At 52.0% G+C, this 14,050-nt stretch overlaps 1 protein-coding gene across 1 annotated transcript in view; it reads right to left on the reverse strand.

The window, feature by feature from the left end:
• Nucleotides 1-14,050, reverse strand: part of PEX6 (peroxisomal biogenesis factor 6) — a 14,957-nt gene continuing 907 nt past the window's right edge. The window contains exons 2-17 of the mRNA XM_085315235.1: nt 13,877-14,046; nt 13,209-13,289; nt 12,121-12,223; nt 11,814-11,950; nt 11,618-11,729; nt 8,589-8,797; nt 7,814-8,006; nt 7,300-7,376; nt 7,056-7,188; nt 4,437-4,642; nt 4,284-4,345; nt 3,770-3,878; nt 2,461-2,577; nt 2,047-2,124; nt 950-1,089; nt 1-624 (exon numbers count right to left, since the gene is read on the reverse strand). Coding sequence (XP_085171361.1) covers nt 488-624; nt 950-1,089; nt 2,047-2,124; nt 2,461-2,577; nt 3,770-3,878; nt 4,284-4,345; nt 4,437-4,642; nt 7,056-7,188; nt 7,300-7,376; nt 7,814-8,006; nt 8,589-8,797; nt 11,618-11,729; nt 11,814-11,950; nt 12,121-12,223; nt 13,209-13,289; nt 13,877-14,046 — 2,064 coding nt within the window. The 3' untranslated portion in view covers nt 1-487. The remainder of the gene's footprint in view (nt 625-949; nt 1,090-2,046; nt 2,125-2,460; nt 2,578-3,769; nt 3,879-4,283; nt 4,346-4,436; nt 4,643-7,055; nt 7,189-7,299; nt 7,377-7,813; nt 8,007-8,588; nt 8,798-11,617; nt 11,730-11,813; nt 11,951-12,120; nt 12,224-13,208; nt 13,290-13,876; nt 14,047-14,050) is intronic.

Here is a 14,050-nt window from a genome sequence, read left to right on the forward strand (position 1 = left end):
TGGAGTAGAAACCTGCATTTATTTAAGTCCCTGTGAAGCCCAGGCCAGCCACAGGAGCCTCACCCGCTGCCCCTCCGCACTCTGGCCAGCACTCCCTCACTGGGGGCTGATGGCCAAATGTGGACGGCCTCCAAAACCCTTCCTGCTGCCAAACTGGGTACAGTTTGGGCCTTGCTCTCCCAAAAATTCCCTGTCACCCAGAGATATTCCCACATTCCCTACAACCATGAGACTCCCAGCTTCCCACCTGCTGGGAGGTCACCCTGGGAACCCACGAGGTGCTCCCCTGGATGTGAGGGAGTGATAGAGGAGCGGTCACCAGACCGAGCACAGTCGCAAGGCATGGCCCCTTGCTCATCTGGGTGCAAAAGAAAAGGGTCTAGGAGTGACGGGAGTAAAGCAGGAGGGTGACTGCTTCTGCCTCAGTTCTCTTGCGCCCTTTACCCTACCATCCCCTTCACTCTGCCACTCTTAGCTCCGCTGGGGGTTAGCAGGCAGCAAACTTCTGCTGGATGAGTCTGTACCTGAGCAGCTCCTGCTCAGAGACTGATGGCTGTAACCTTGCAGCAGCCTGCAGGAAGTCCTCCATGGTCAGGACCAGCGCAGAGCTCTCTGTATCCAGCCCTGCATGAGAGAGAGGAGGAAAAGGCTAAGAGCAAAGAGCAGGGCCAGCTGGCATGTCCAGACAGTGCTCCCTCCAGCCTGCTCTTATTTGCTAATGGGCTGGAGTCAGGACTCTCCCTCTCTCCACTCCCCTGGGGCCAAGCACCAGAGAGCAAGATGACCCCGGTTGCAGCGACTGCCTGCCAGTAACACACGACCCAGCATTTAGACGGGTCCCAAAGCCACTGAGGCTCTTCCTTCCAAGCCTAGTTCCTGCTGGCAGTGATAACTGTGCCCTCTGTGGGGCAGCCTCGGCACGTGCGATGGGTAGGGGTCAGGCTCCCACCTTCCTCAATCCATTCCACCTTGCGCTTGACAGCGCACATCATGGCATCTGAGCACAGTGCATAGATGTCTGCTCCTGTTAGCCGAGCGGGGCATTTTTCTAGGATGCTGGGGAGATTCACAGAAGGATCCAATTTAAACCTGCCAAGAAAGAAAACCATAGGTGAGAGGAAAAAAAAAAGAAAAGAAAAAAAGACTGGACAGCAGGAATTGGAGCCACAGGGTCATGCCCTATGCTGGGCTGTTGCTCTGCATGCTCCAAAAATCAAAGGCTTTCTTGAGTCGTTTGGGGGGGGGGGGTTGTTTCTTTTCTGTGTTTTTCTTTTCTTTTAACATGGTCATTTCTGTTCGAGACATCCCCGCAGCAAGGTCCCCTCTCCTGCTAAGCAGGATCAAAGCAACTCTGAACTCTCACTCAAGGAAATTAAGTGCTCTCCACACCTGGGAACAGCCTGCAGCCAGGGCTGAACACGAACATGTTTAATTACTGACGGTACAAACCGCCTTGACACCAAACCATCCCGTCAGAGCCACTCCGCAGACAGTAAGCCTCCTGGAGCACAAACAGCAGCACTGTGCTGCAGGGCAACGCCGCCAAGCCATATGATGCAAAAAGATGCTYGCAGCCATCTCCTACCAGATTCCCCTCAGCACTGCTGTGGAAGAAGAGGCGAGATGAATACAACCACCTGTGCCTTTGGTCCTGGAAGCAGTAGGAAATGTGCTAATGGACACCCTGCGGGCCCCAAATGGGGGACGTCCTGCTGTGCTGGTGCCCTGCAGCCTCCCCACACTGAGAGGATCTGATTGAGCTCCTCAAGTAAGAGACAGGGGCACGGTGACCGGAGAACCCTACCAGCTCCTCCACCCTCCACTCGGACAGTGGGCTGAGCTGCTCCCACTGTGCCAGGAGCCAGCCCCTGTCTGCTTCCAGAAAAACTACCCCGTCCTCCCCTTCCTGCTGGCCACAAGCCAGCAGCTCGGGTGCTCTCTGGGGTCCAGACACGAGGCCAAGCTAGAGCACCCCACATGTCAGCCCCAGAAAGGCTGYTGCCCACCGCAGGACCAGGAAGGCAGCTGCAAGACAGGGTCACTCACTTCCTGGTGATGGCAGTCAGGACCTGCAGCTGTGACTCCCGGTCTTCATTTATGCCCACATAGACCAACTTGTCAAATCTGTCAGCAAAGAGAAGAGAGAGTCAAAAAACCCGAGAGAAACTTGTCTCCAACCCTGTGCACTAGAAACCAAAGGGTAGACCTGGGGCAGTTCCTTTTGCTGTCAAGTTCGTGGATGATTACTAGATGAGGGTGAAGCAGTTGATGTACTGGAGGGCAGGGCTGCTCTTCAGAGGCACCTCAGCAGGCTGGAGAAATGGGCCCACAGGAACCTCATGAGGTCCAACAAGGGCAAATACCAAGTACTGCCCCAGGACAGACTAACTGCAGGCATCAAAGCTGCCTGAAGAGCTCTACAGAGCTGCCCTCAGGGGAGAAGAGTAGCACGTGACATACCTCCCCGGCCGGAGCAGCGATGGGTCCAGGAGGTCGGGCCTGTTTGTAGCTCCAATGACGAACACCTCTCTGGTGGAATGAAGGCCGTCAAGCTCAGCCAGGAGCTGTGAGACAACTCTGCAAGGAATGAGACAAGACACTCACCACTAGGCTTCAGCAAATTGCCTGCTATTGTACTCAGCTGCCAAATGGAAGGAGGCAAAAGCAAGGCCACTCACAGGCCTTGGACTTCCAAGTCTTACCATTCTTCTCTGAACTACCCTGCTACAGTCACTCACATCTCTGAGTGGAGTCAGTGATCTTGCAGGCTCATTGCAAAGTGTGCAAACCCCTACTGCCAAGATATTCCTAAAGGCCTCTCCTTGGCCCTAACCCCTTCCAAGGTGGCTGCACATGCTTCCAATTGCTATCACAGACACCTGCAACATGGACCAAACATAGGCAGGCACGTACGGCCATGGCTCAGACTCCCCACGCAGATGTGCTGGCTAACGCTAACTCTCCTCCCTGTGCGGCACTGCTCTGTCAGCCAACGCTGGGCACGCGCTGGCAGGCCAGCGATGCTGCCAGCCGGTCCTCAGGGCAGCGACTGGCACACACTGCAGATCCAGTCTGGCTGCTGCAGGACTCGATCTAGTCCAACCACACAGCACTTCAGAGTGTCACACAGACCTCCTGGTAGGGGAATGTCTCTGCTAGGCTCTGGGACCACTTTGAGCCTGCTGGCATGTGCCTAACATGCTGGTTTGTGTGTGAAGAGGGACACTGGGGGCATGTGGCATTGCTCCAATTACCCTACATTCTGCAGAACTCCTTTTGGATGGAAATAAAAACGGGACATGGACTATCAGCTCGGCAGTTTCTTCCAGATGTTTTCTGCTCTGTTTCTGGGTGTATCCAAGCTGCACATACTTTGCTCCCACAGGAGGCAGCTGAAAGGTTTCCCACCACAGGGAAACAGCAGCTAATGGGAGGAGAGCAAGGCAGGAGTGCAAAGGATGACCTTGCAGAGGCCAAAGGGAGCAGTTAACAGCCACAGAAGCTATTGGAGGAGGCCAATTGATTAAATTTGATTAAGAAATCAAATGTTTGTACAACAAGCTTGGGCAATCAGGGATGTGCAGCAATGCAAACAGCAGCACTGATGGCCTCAGAGAGCAGACAGGCTGTGCAGAGGAGCTGAAGGGAGCAGGGAAGGAAGGTGGACAGCAGGAGAGCTCGGATGGACTCTGCCTTGCTGGGCCATCCAGTGCACCTCCAGCTCAGGTAGGTACTCCTGCTCTCTTAAGGATTCACTGTGCTCACTTACCTGTCCATGACACCTCCTGAATCTCCACTCCGCCCACGATTTGGGGCCAGGGAATCCAGTTCATCAAAGAAAATGATGCAGGGAGCAGCTGCCCTGGCTCTGGCAAACACTGAGAGGAGAGAGAGCGCACAGGAGGTGAGAAAGCACTGCAGCAGCAGTTGAGAACACCAAGACCCACTAGGCCACCAGCACAGAGGAGCTGTGAAGGGGAAGCAGCTGCACTGCACTTTACCAATAATCACTGCGTGCTGGGCCCCAAGACCTGGCTGTGTCTCAGAGGGGCTGCTGCCTTGTCAGCAATGCAAGGACAAGAGCAGCGGGAGCAGGGAGAGCAGGAGGGCTGGCTGCAGCGAGGCACAGAACAGACTGGGAGTGGGAGACGGTTGGGTTTGCACCCTCATTGGCAGCTACAAGTAAGAGTTTGGAAGAGGAGATTAGCTGCTACCTCCTTCCCTCCAGCACCACGGAAAAGCCCCCATCTCCCCACATGCAGGACCAGGCCACTTCTGCTCACCGTTGCGCACGTTCTCCTCACTTTGCCCAACATACATGTTGATGAGCTCTGGCCCTTTCACACTACAGGGCAGGGAGAAAAGAAGAGAGTTAGAGCAGAACTGTGAATTGCCAGGAGAAAGTCAGTTCAGCCGTGTGCTACCCCACTTTTCACCTGAGGAATGTCATGGTGCAGGTGGTCGCCACAGCTTTTGCCAGTAAGGTCTTCCCTGTCCCCGGAGGGCCATAAAGCAGCAGGCCAGAGCGACACAGACCCAGCGACAGCAGCTCTGGGTGCTCCAGTGGCAACTGGATAGTGTCCAGGATCTCCTTCTTCACCTCTTGGAGCCCACCAACATCCTGCCAGGATACAGAGGGGATCTGCCACAAGAGAGAGTCCCCCTCAGCACTTCTTCCTGAGCCCTGCGTAGGCCTGTTCAGCTCTTGCTCCATTAGGGCATCAGCGTCTCAGTGCTCCTAGGGCTGTCAGCTGCATCCAGCCATGCAGCAAGTCATCCCTGCACTGCACTGCCCAACCGTCCCCATCATGGGCCCCCCACAGCATCCATATTCAACTTCTCCCACACTTCACAGTGCTTCTCTGGGATTCTCTGGGGTTCTCAGACCGACTGCCAGCCAAAACAAGAACAACGAAGCAAACAGAAAAAACACACACCAGGGAAAACATCTGCCCAGGTTGCTGGCAACCCTGTGGGGAGAGCGCCCTTCGGCGGGCACAGTCCTAAGTGTGGGGCGCATGCGAGAAGGAGAAAAAAAGGAAACCTGGACGTAGCAGCTACTCATGCTCAGGGTGTCTCGTCCCTGCAGGCGGAGAGACTGCACAAGGGCATTCATGCTGCAGTGACAAAACCTGAGCTACTAGGACCTCTGTCGTGTGAAAGAGGACGTGGAGGACAGACATCCTGCATGGATGGAAAACTGTCTGCTTTTGAAAAAGGCAATGCAGGATCAAAAGCCAAGGATGTTAGCAAGAAGCCTACAGGGATGGGGCCAACTGCAAACATGCGAGGGGCCATGGCAAAGGAAGGAAAGACAGCAAAGCTGCAAAGGGGGAGCCACGCCACTTTTGTTACTTTCTGCTGAATAAAACACTCTTGGAGGATGCTGGCGTCTGGCTCAAAGCTTTAGAAATAGCAGGAATACCAGAGTCTGCATGATGCATCTCTCCAGAGAGCAAGAGCAGCTCTCCTGGGAGCATGCACAGAAAGCAAAGGCCAAAACCACTTCCCCCCAGCTGTCGGCCGGGAGGAGAACAGGTGCCAGCACGACCAAGGACTTTAAAAATAGGCCAAAGCAGAATTCCTTCCCCCTCAGCCAATTTGGTTCTCATTCCTTTGCTACTTGAGATGATGTTACGGTGCTGTTTCTCAGCTGTCCAACAAGTTCCCCAGGAAAATCAGGCCAGACAAGACAAGTGTTTCCAGAAAGGTATCTTTTAAAGCAAAAGGCCATAGGCCCTCCTTCCTCAGTGCTAATAAATGCTTTCTTCCCCATACTCTTGCTACGCTTCCTCTCCGGAAAAAGCTCTAAAAACATCAGCAGGGGAGCTGGAAAAATTGCAAAAGAGCTGTTTTCAAAAGAGCATATCAGAAGTCCAGGTTCCATCAGAAATACTGCTAGCAACTGGAGGTTTGAAATTATTTCTTTCTAGGACGCTCAAGCTGACATTCCTTTAATGGCAAACAAACGTGGGACTAACAAGAAAACGCAAGTGGGGATTTCAAAGCTATGTATGAGAGAGTATCCAGGAACCTGCTAATGGACTTTCTGAACTGCAGCCAATTACTCAGAAATGGATAAATGATTGTGAGATACAAGCAAAATTAGCTCCCATTCACCCAGCTCACTGCAGAGCATGCTCTATGGTTATTTTCATTATCGTGAACTTAGCGCGCACACCTCAAAGCACAGCTCATTTCAGTCTCTAAAAAGTTAATGATTCAATTAACGTTCCTGGAGAGGCACCCAGGCGATGGCACCATGAAGGTGACACCTTCCCAGGGAAGGACTGCAAATGTTTTTTTTGAGGAGACGCCAGGATAACTGCTCCGAGGCCAGTATTTTCCTGTCCGGCGCCAAGCTCAGCTGACTGGACTTGGGGGTGTGCAGAAGAGGTTCTGATCACCTTGCTTGGTCTTGCACCATGTTACCCACCAGAAATTACTAACCCCCCACGCCCAAAAGCTGTTTCACTGGCCCAGCTGCCAGAGGAGGATCATGCCCCTCCTGAGGAGCGGACCGTCCCGGCTCTCTCTCATACCCTTCTTCCGTTTCCCTGAGGAATTCCTAGCTCTTCAAACTGCCCGGCTGTCAGATGAGCCTGCTTCAGCCCTAGCAGCAGCCAAGGCCATGGTTCAAATTTAAGGCTTCTCACGTATGTGGGGAAACTCCTTCATCAGCTTGTCTCCCAGCCTCTCCGTTCCTATACTGCGGCTGGATCTGACCTGTACAAGGCAGCCAGCCCACCAGTTGCCTCCACCCACTGGGAGACACCACCTAGCCTGGCACTGCTACCACAGTAGCTAATTAAACAGTCTCCAATTAGAGCAGTGAGGGCTTCCCTGCACAAATTCAAGGCCAACAGCATAAAAAGCACTAGTGGGGGAAGACCACAGCAGGATTATTTTCCAAGGCTGGGGGTGTTATGTGAGAGGACASAGCAGAAGGCAACATGTTAGAACACAGCCCAGGTCTGGCAAGGCCTGTGAAGAGGAGAAATCAGGAACCACACAGCTCTAGAGACTCAAATCCCCCTCCTGCCCCAGCAGCATACCTTCGGGGCTCCTACTGCCTGGGAATGGGCATCATGCAGCTGGTCCAGTGCCACGCTGAAATCCTCCTCCAGCATGGGGAACCCAGCAGTGCAAAAATCTCTCTCCACTTCCTCACTCAGTCCACCTGGAAAACTGGCAAGGGAAAAGAAGGGGAAAACTGAGGCACTGTCCCCCCCGCCCCCAGTATTATCAGACTTGCTGCAGCCAAGCTCCCTCCCTCTGCTGCCGTACTCCGTATGCTACCTCAGAGCTTGGATGCGGGAACAGGCAGCACGGCTGCTATGGGACAGCAAGGCACAGAAATCTCCCAGCACAAACCCCTGGGAATGAGGAAACAAACAGCATCAGTTCAGCCCCTGACCACTGCTCCAGCTAAGCCATAAAAGGCGTATGTGGAGAGACCTCTTGTAGAATCATTGTTGATCTTCTGTGCCCTTGTTCAAGTCTTTAGTGTCATTTATTTATTTATTTAAACTCTGGCTCTGTTTGCAGGACGATGAGTATCCTTCTAACAGGGACAAGCATCAACCAACATCTCTGCAAAGGACATCCAGTCCTCTGGCACTGGAAATSCGCAGCTAAAGCTGATGCATAGCACCCCTGATGTCTGAAGACCAGAGTTAACCACTAAAGAAGCTGCTCGAGCTGTGGGAATTCCTCCCTTTCTCCACAGCCTGGCAGAGGAGGTTGACAAATACTCCTGGCCTGCCAAACCATGGAGCTGCCCATCTGCACACGCCCGCATGGCTTCACTCACCGCAGTCTTGCGGGCCAGCTTGGCTAGGCTCACTTCTTTGCCCAGAGGAAGGTTGGCAGTCAGGGCGCTCAGCATAAGCCTCCTATGCTCTTCTGAAGGGGCTTCAATTTTCATCTCGTGAAGGAAAGCAGTCTGCACATCTGTAGGAACGTCCYGGGGCTTGCACGTTGTGGCAATCACCAAGACAGAGTGGCTGTTGAGAAAGGATGGATCAGGCATGGTCAGAGCTCTACAGAAACCTCCCTCTCCTCATTGCCACCCCCCTCACCGCTTTGCTCTCCAAAGCGTAGCCTTTCCTCTGAGAGGCAAGCACACACTAGTTAAGCTCTCTCATACAGCCGCTCTCTTCCAGCTTACTCTTGAACTGCTTTGCAAGTGCTGCCGCCTCAGGTGACATCTCATCTCCTCACTTGATGTCTCCCTCTCTGGTGTTTGCCATGAGCCTCAGGACTCTCCTGGGGTTTAGCCTCACAATCCCAGCAGAATGGCCTTACGCACCCTGCGGCCCTTGGCATGCCCCACTGCAAACATGTCAGGTGTGCTCATCTGAGCAAAGTCAGAAACCAGCCCCACTTTGGAGGATAAGATCTCTCGATTCCCGCAGCCCCTAAGCTGCACGAGCGAGGGCCCTGCGAAATAAGCCAAACAAGTCTGGGAGAGACTTTTCTGGTTTAAAAATAAAACTGGACATGGCACAATGAAAGCTTTCATGCGACAGCAAGAGCAGCAGAAGCAATCATCTCAGGTGCACACAGCAAATGTGCAGCGTCCATACCTCAGTGTGGGGTCTCTGTGCAGGAGAAGCTGCCTCAGAGTAGCAATGACCCTGGAGTCCTCTCCTAGACCATCACGGTCTCTACCAAGCACCTCTATGTCCTTCAGCAGAAGCACACAGGGATGATACTGCTGAGCCCGGGAGAAGGCCATCTGTACTTTCTCCTCCGTGGCTCCACTGGTGTCACCACACAAACTAATGCAATCGACCTGCAAGAGAGGCCACATAACACATAATCTGCAGGGCTGGCAACATGGACAGCCGTGGGGCTGAGGGCAGCGCTCACTTCCATAGAGTTTTCCATCAGTAATGCACACCTGAAAGGGGAGCTAAGGTGGATATTCCCCAGAGGCACTCGGGTAATGTCAGAAACAGCCGGTGAGACACAAAACAGGCATGAAAGGATTYAGGATTACCTGGCATAGAAAAATGACTACTTCCCTACGAGGGGTGAGGGTGGTCTTGTCTCAAAGAGGTGAGACCAAGGGACTGGAGTAGTTAATACAGTGGATGCGATTGCTCAAGCAACACGAGCCAGAAGGGATGGGAGAGCCGCGCAAGAGGCCAAGACAGCGAGAACAAGACGTCTTGAAGGAACAGAGCAAAGAGCAGAGGAGAAGGCTCAGGAAGCTGCTCAATCCTGTGTCACGCAGGCTCAGAGTGCAGGAGGAAGGTAGAAGGTTAAAAAAAAAAAAAAAAACAGAAGAAGGGCTAGAGGCCCAGACACTGTTTACAAGGCAAACACTGGATGGAGCCGTTCAGAAGGGAGAGGCAGCTGGTGAGCCTTGAACAGCAGCTGCAGTACTGCTGGCAACTTGCAGTGCTGCCTCCTGGTGCCAAGAGGTTGCATAGGGAGAGCGACGCCATCCCTGGGAGTCCCTGCAGCCTCATCCCAGAGGGCAGAGAGAGGCAGGTGCTTCTCTGGGATTCCCTGGGGCCTCATCCCCAGAAAAGGCAGCTAGCAGTGAGCGAAGCCAATGCGCTCACTGACTATCTTTCATACAGTTTGTGCATGCCAAGCACAAGTGGAGAACCCCACAGCCTCAAGAGCTAATCTAAAGGGTACGGACTGGGTCACGAAGCCTCAGAGAAAATCCTGAGCACTCTCAGAGTGAGGAAAAGGAGCACACAGAAGGAAAACAGCATTTTTAACAAGTTGATTAAAGGCATCTTTGGTGCTCAGAACTTCCAATGTTGGACAGAGGCATAGACTAGACCTCATTTTGGCCACAAAGTTTACAAAACAAGGTAAAACCTTAGCCACATCATTCTCACCTATCATTCTCACAGAAGAGGATTTCCACTGTCAGATGTGGTTTCACTATTTAATAACATTCAGTAGATTTTTTTTTCCCCTCTAAATACCTGTATCTGCACAAAGAACCACCTCCTTTAGCTTGCCTGCAACCCCTGGCTCCCACTAGCTTCACCTGTGTCCCAGGCTTTGTGCTAGTGCAGACAAGGAAAAGTCAAACGCTCTCCACTCTCTGCTGGCCACTCAGAATTTTGAAAATCTCTATCAAATTCTCCCTAAATTGTTTCTTTTTGAAGCTTAAGAATTTAATCAGCTGCTCATCGCACAGAAATTGTTCTAGACCCCTGATCTTCTTCAGTGCCCTCTGAGTTTTTTCTAGTTCAGCTTTATGCTTTCTGAGATAGGGAGACCAGAACTGTGCACAGGATTCAAACTGTGGCAAAGCATGGATCTGCACAGCAGTATGATCTCCTCTCTAGTTTGTTTTCTACCGTATGATTTGATTTTGGACATATATGAAACACAGAGGTGAAGTTTTCATGGAGTGATTGACATAAAACTGAATTCTTGATCCTGACTGGTGACAGTCAGCTAAAAAAAATAATCATTTTCTATGTAAAAAAGGACAGATTGTTTTGTTTTGTTTACCTACAGTGAATTTTATCTCCTAATTTAATTTCCAGTCACTCAGTCTCATAAAGATCTCCTCCAGTTCAAGGACAGTCTGTCCTGACTTTTCCTACCTCTAATAACTTTGTATTATCAGCAAACCATCCCATCACTGCTCATCCCTTATCCCAGGTTGGTCCTGACTATGCTCACCAGCACAAGCCCCTGCATAGATACCTACAGAACGCCACTGCTGGTCTATTGTGAGGACCAGCCAATTATCCCTGCCCTGTTCCCACCTGGTAATCAACACTATATCCGTGCCAGGACCTTCACTCACATCCCACAGCCACGCAGTTTCCAGAAGAGCCTTTTCCTTCTCTTGGCTGACTCTTTCTTTTTAAGCAACCTCATTCTGATGATGTTCTGCTTTCCAAAGCAAAGCACAGCTATGGCAGATTTTCAGTCCTTGTTGCTCTGGTGGGGATGCTGAGCATAAGCACAGTTACAGGGCTGCTCTTCTACATCATCACTTTGAACCAGATCTGGCACGCACGTCGTTATCAAGCCAAGGACTGCGATTCTCTTGCAGGCTCCCTACCCAGCTAGAGAGGATCTCAACGTCATCTCTGCTTCACTTGCCAACATGGCATTTGTTCAGCTCACACAAGGGACAACGGAACACAGCTAGTGCCACAGCAATTCCCGCTCTAATTCTCTCTCTGATTTCTGTCAACGTATTTTACTGTCACTCTCTGGGGTGTAGCACGGGCTCAGTATCTTATCAAACAATATGAAGTTAGTCCCTGAAACAGGACTGTGTATAGCAGTATCTGCAAAGTACATCAGACTGACAGCAATAATAGCAAGAGTTAATACAACACAAATGCAATCTCTAGGCCAAGAAATCTCTAAATTACTGACTCCTGAGCATTGGAGGGAACAGTCCAGGGAAAGCCTCTCTCCGTGCTCCCCATTCTTATAATTGCTTCCTAAGCATCTGTCCCTGTCCCAGGCAAGAGGATTCCCAGAAAAGGAGATCTGGACTCCTTTTATTCGCACATCTGCACGGGAATGGCTTCTGGGGAGGCTCACATTATGGTTGCAGGGTTTTTGGTTTTATTTCTGTCACTGAGGTTGATCACTTGACTCTAAGAGGAATTACCTTGAAGAGGTGAAGGTTAAGGCAGCTACACACAACTCTGACAGCCATCAGCTTCCCACTGCCACTTGGTCCCGAGAGGAGAATGCTGCCTGCTCCATTTAGCGCGCTTGCCCTGCAACAGAGAGGCCATTCTCTCAGCGACTGCAGAGCAGAGTCCCAGCTCTCCTGAGGCTTGCTGGAAAGAATTTCAACTCACTGACTGCTCAGGTGAGGCCGAAGAGCACCACAGAGCTGCTTCACGACACTGGAAAGTCCAGCAGGAGATAAACTGCTCCAGAACTCATGGCTGCCATAAGCTGGGGAAGATGGGACAGCACTGTTGGTTGAACCCACCTGCAAGGAACACCAAGGGAGAAAAGACACTAAGTGACAAAGTGTGTCCCCAAACGCCCTTTTTGAGCTGCAGAAGGCACAAGCCTCCACAGGCACCTTTGCCATCACTACAGTGCAACCTCAGCCTCAGACCTCCTGTATACCCATCCTGCTCTCCACTGACATCTTACCAGATACAGAGAGGTGTTCTGGGTGTCCACCAGGTAACCCTCAGACTGCTCGCTTTCCACCATGCCTAAAATCTTCCTCACTTTGAAGTGAAGCTCTGGCCATCTAAAAGAAGAGTAAGCAGTCTAAATCATTGACTCAAGATCTGGACAGCAGGAACAATCCTTCCACCACCAGGAGCCAGCTGAAAGGCACAGGTAAGTACAGACACTGCTGCTCTCTGTCAAGACCCTCACGGATCCTTTACAGATCCTGTAGCACCGTCTGGATACCAACACAACTGTCAACAGTTACAGCTTCTGCTGGTGGCTTTAGCTCACAAGTACTGATGTCCTGACCCTCCCATTTTGTCCTGTGCAGTCCCTCTTCTGCCATCGACTCCTTCACTACGGCCGCACAGAAGTTGGCCTGCAGCATATTAAACCTCGGACCGCAGAGTCCTATGAGCTGCAGAATAGAACTTGCCAAGTATCATGACTGACCTAATACTATCCTGCCCTGGGAAAACACTTCTTCCTCCATCAATATCCCACAGGACAGACTGTTAAAGGACCTGCAGAGGTTTTCTCCATCCTCTAAGTGTCCTACTTGAATGCTAAAATAGTTTGAAGCTCTCTAGTCCCCCTTAACTCTGCTAGCTTCTTTGGCCTGCCATATGGCAAATATATATGTGCACAGACAGAAGACTTCTGCCTCCTGTGATCCTGCCTCCTTCAGAAACACAGCCTGGAGAATACTTGTCACAGTAGCATTCCAAAATCCTTAAAGTTTAGAATACGCAGTGAAGCTGAACAGTGTTAAAACACATGGCTGGCATATCCTGCACGAACAATTCAAGGCAAATATTCACATCGTGCTCCTCAGTTACCTGTGACAGTTTCCTCCTTGACAAAATTGAGCTGAACCTTCCACAGTCCAACAAAAACTCTTCCCTTTTCCCACCAACATAAAGGAAGAGGCAAATAAACTCTGAACTCCAGGGACAGGCGAGAAGAGAATTCATTGCCTCATTTCAAGAGGGTCAATACTGGAAAAATACATTTTCTTTTTTAATACCCATGTGATAAAGCCACAGTTTGTTGCCACTCACCTAATGAATTTGTCTGAATTTGCTTCTAAAAACTCAGCACATCCAAACGTTGGAACACACAGGATATCTCCTTCCTGGAAAAAAAAAAAAGAAAAAAAGAAAGAGAGAGTTTCACCAACGAGAAACAGTAAATCTTTCCACCCACCACGCTTAGCATGTTTTCACAAAGAAGAACACAGCTATCCGCAGCGCTTTGCTCCTTTCCTGCATCCCACAATTATAAATAGCCACACAAAGATTTTGCAGGTCCCAGGTGACAGCTGGCACGCGTGGGGAGCATATTAAGCGGAATATTACTACTTCCCGGGAAGAAGTTGCCAATGATACAGAAGACCGAGACTATTGCTCTGGAAGGGCATCACCTCCTCATGCGTAGCGTAACTCTGAAGCAGCCCAGGCGCGAGGGAAGACTCCTCTGCCCGCGGCTGGGCCATCGCTCAGCTGCAGAGCGAGCTGCCCACCGGGTGCGGGAGCCTGGCGCGGGATGGGCAGCGCCCAGGAACGCTCGGCACTGTGCGGCCCGCGGCAGCCGGGGAGGCTGGAGGGCGGCGTGCGGCACCCCGGCCGAGGCGGGCCGCGCGCGGGCTGCACTTGGGCCCCGGGCGCTTCGAAGCGCGTGGAGCGGATGGCGTGGGCACGCGGACACCCGACGGAGCCGGCTGCCTTACCGAGGGGTCTCGAAGTGCCTGTAGAGCAGCCGGTCGTAGGCGCCCGCGGCGCTGGAGGCGGAAGGTGAGCGGACGACCTCGAGGCGCAGCTCCTTGGCCCAGGGCGGCGCAGCCAGCGGGGTCCGGCTGCCCTGCGCGTCGGTGAGGCCGCCGGCCGCCGCCTCGTACCTCTGC

Source organism: Rhea americana, unplaced genomic scaffold (assembly GCF_003343005.1).
Source record: "Rhea americana isolate MKP2758 unplaced genomic scaffold, rheAme1 scaffold_424, whole genome shotgun sequence".
Classification (NCBI taxonomy): Eukaryota; Metazoa; Chordata; class Aves; order Rheiformes; family Rheidae; genus Rhea; species Rhea americana.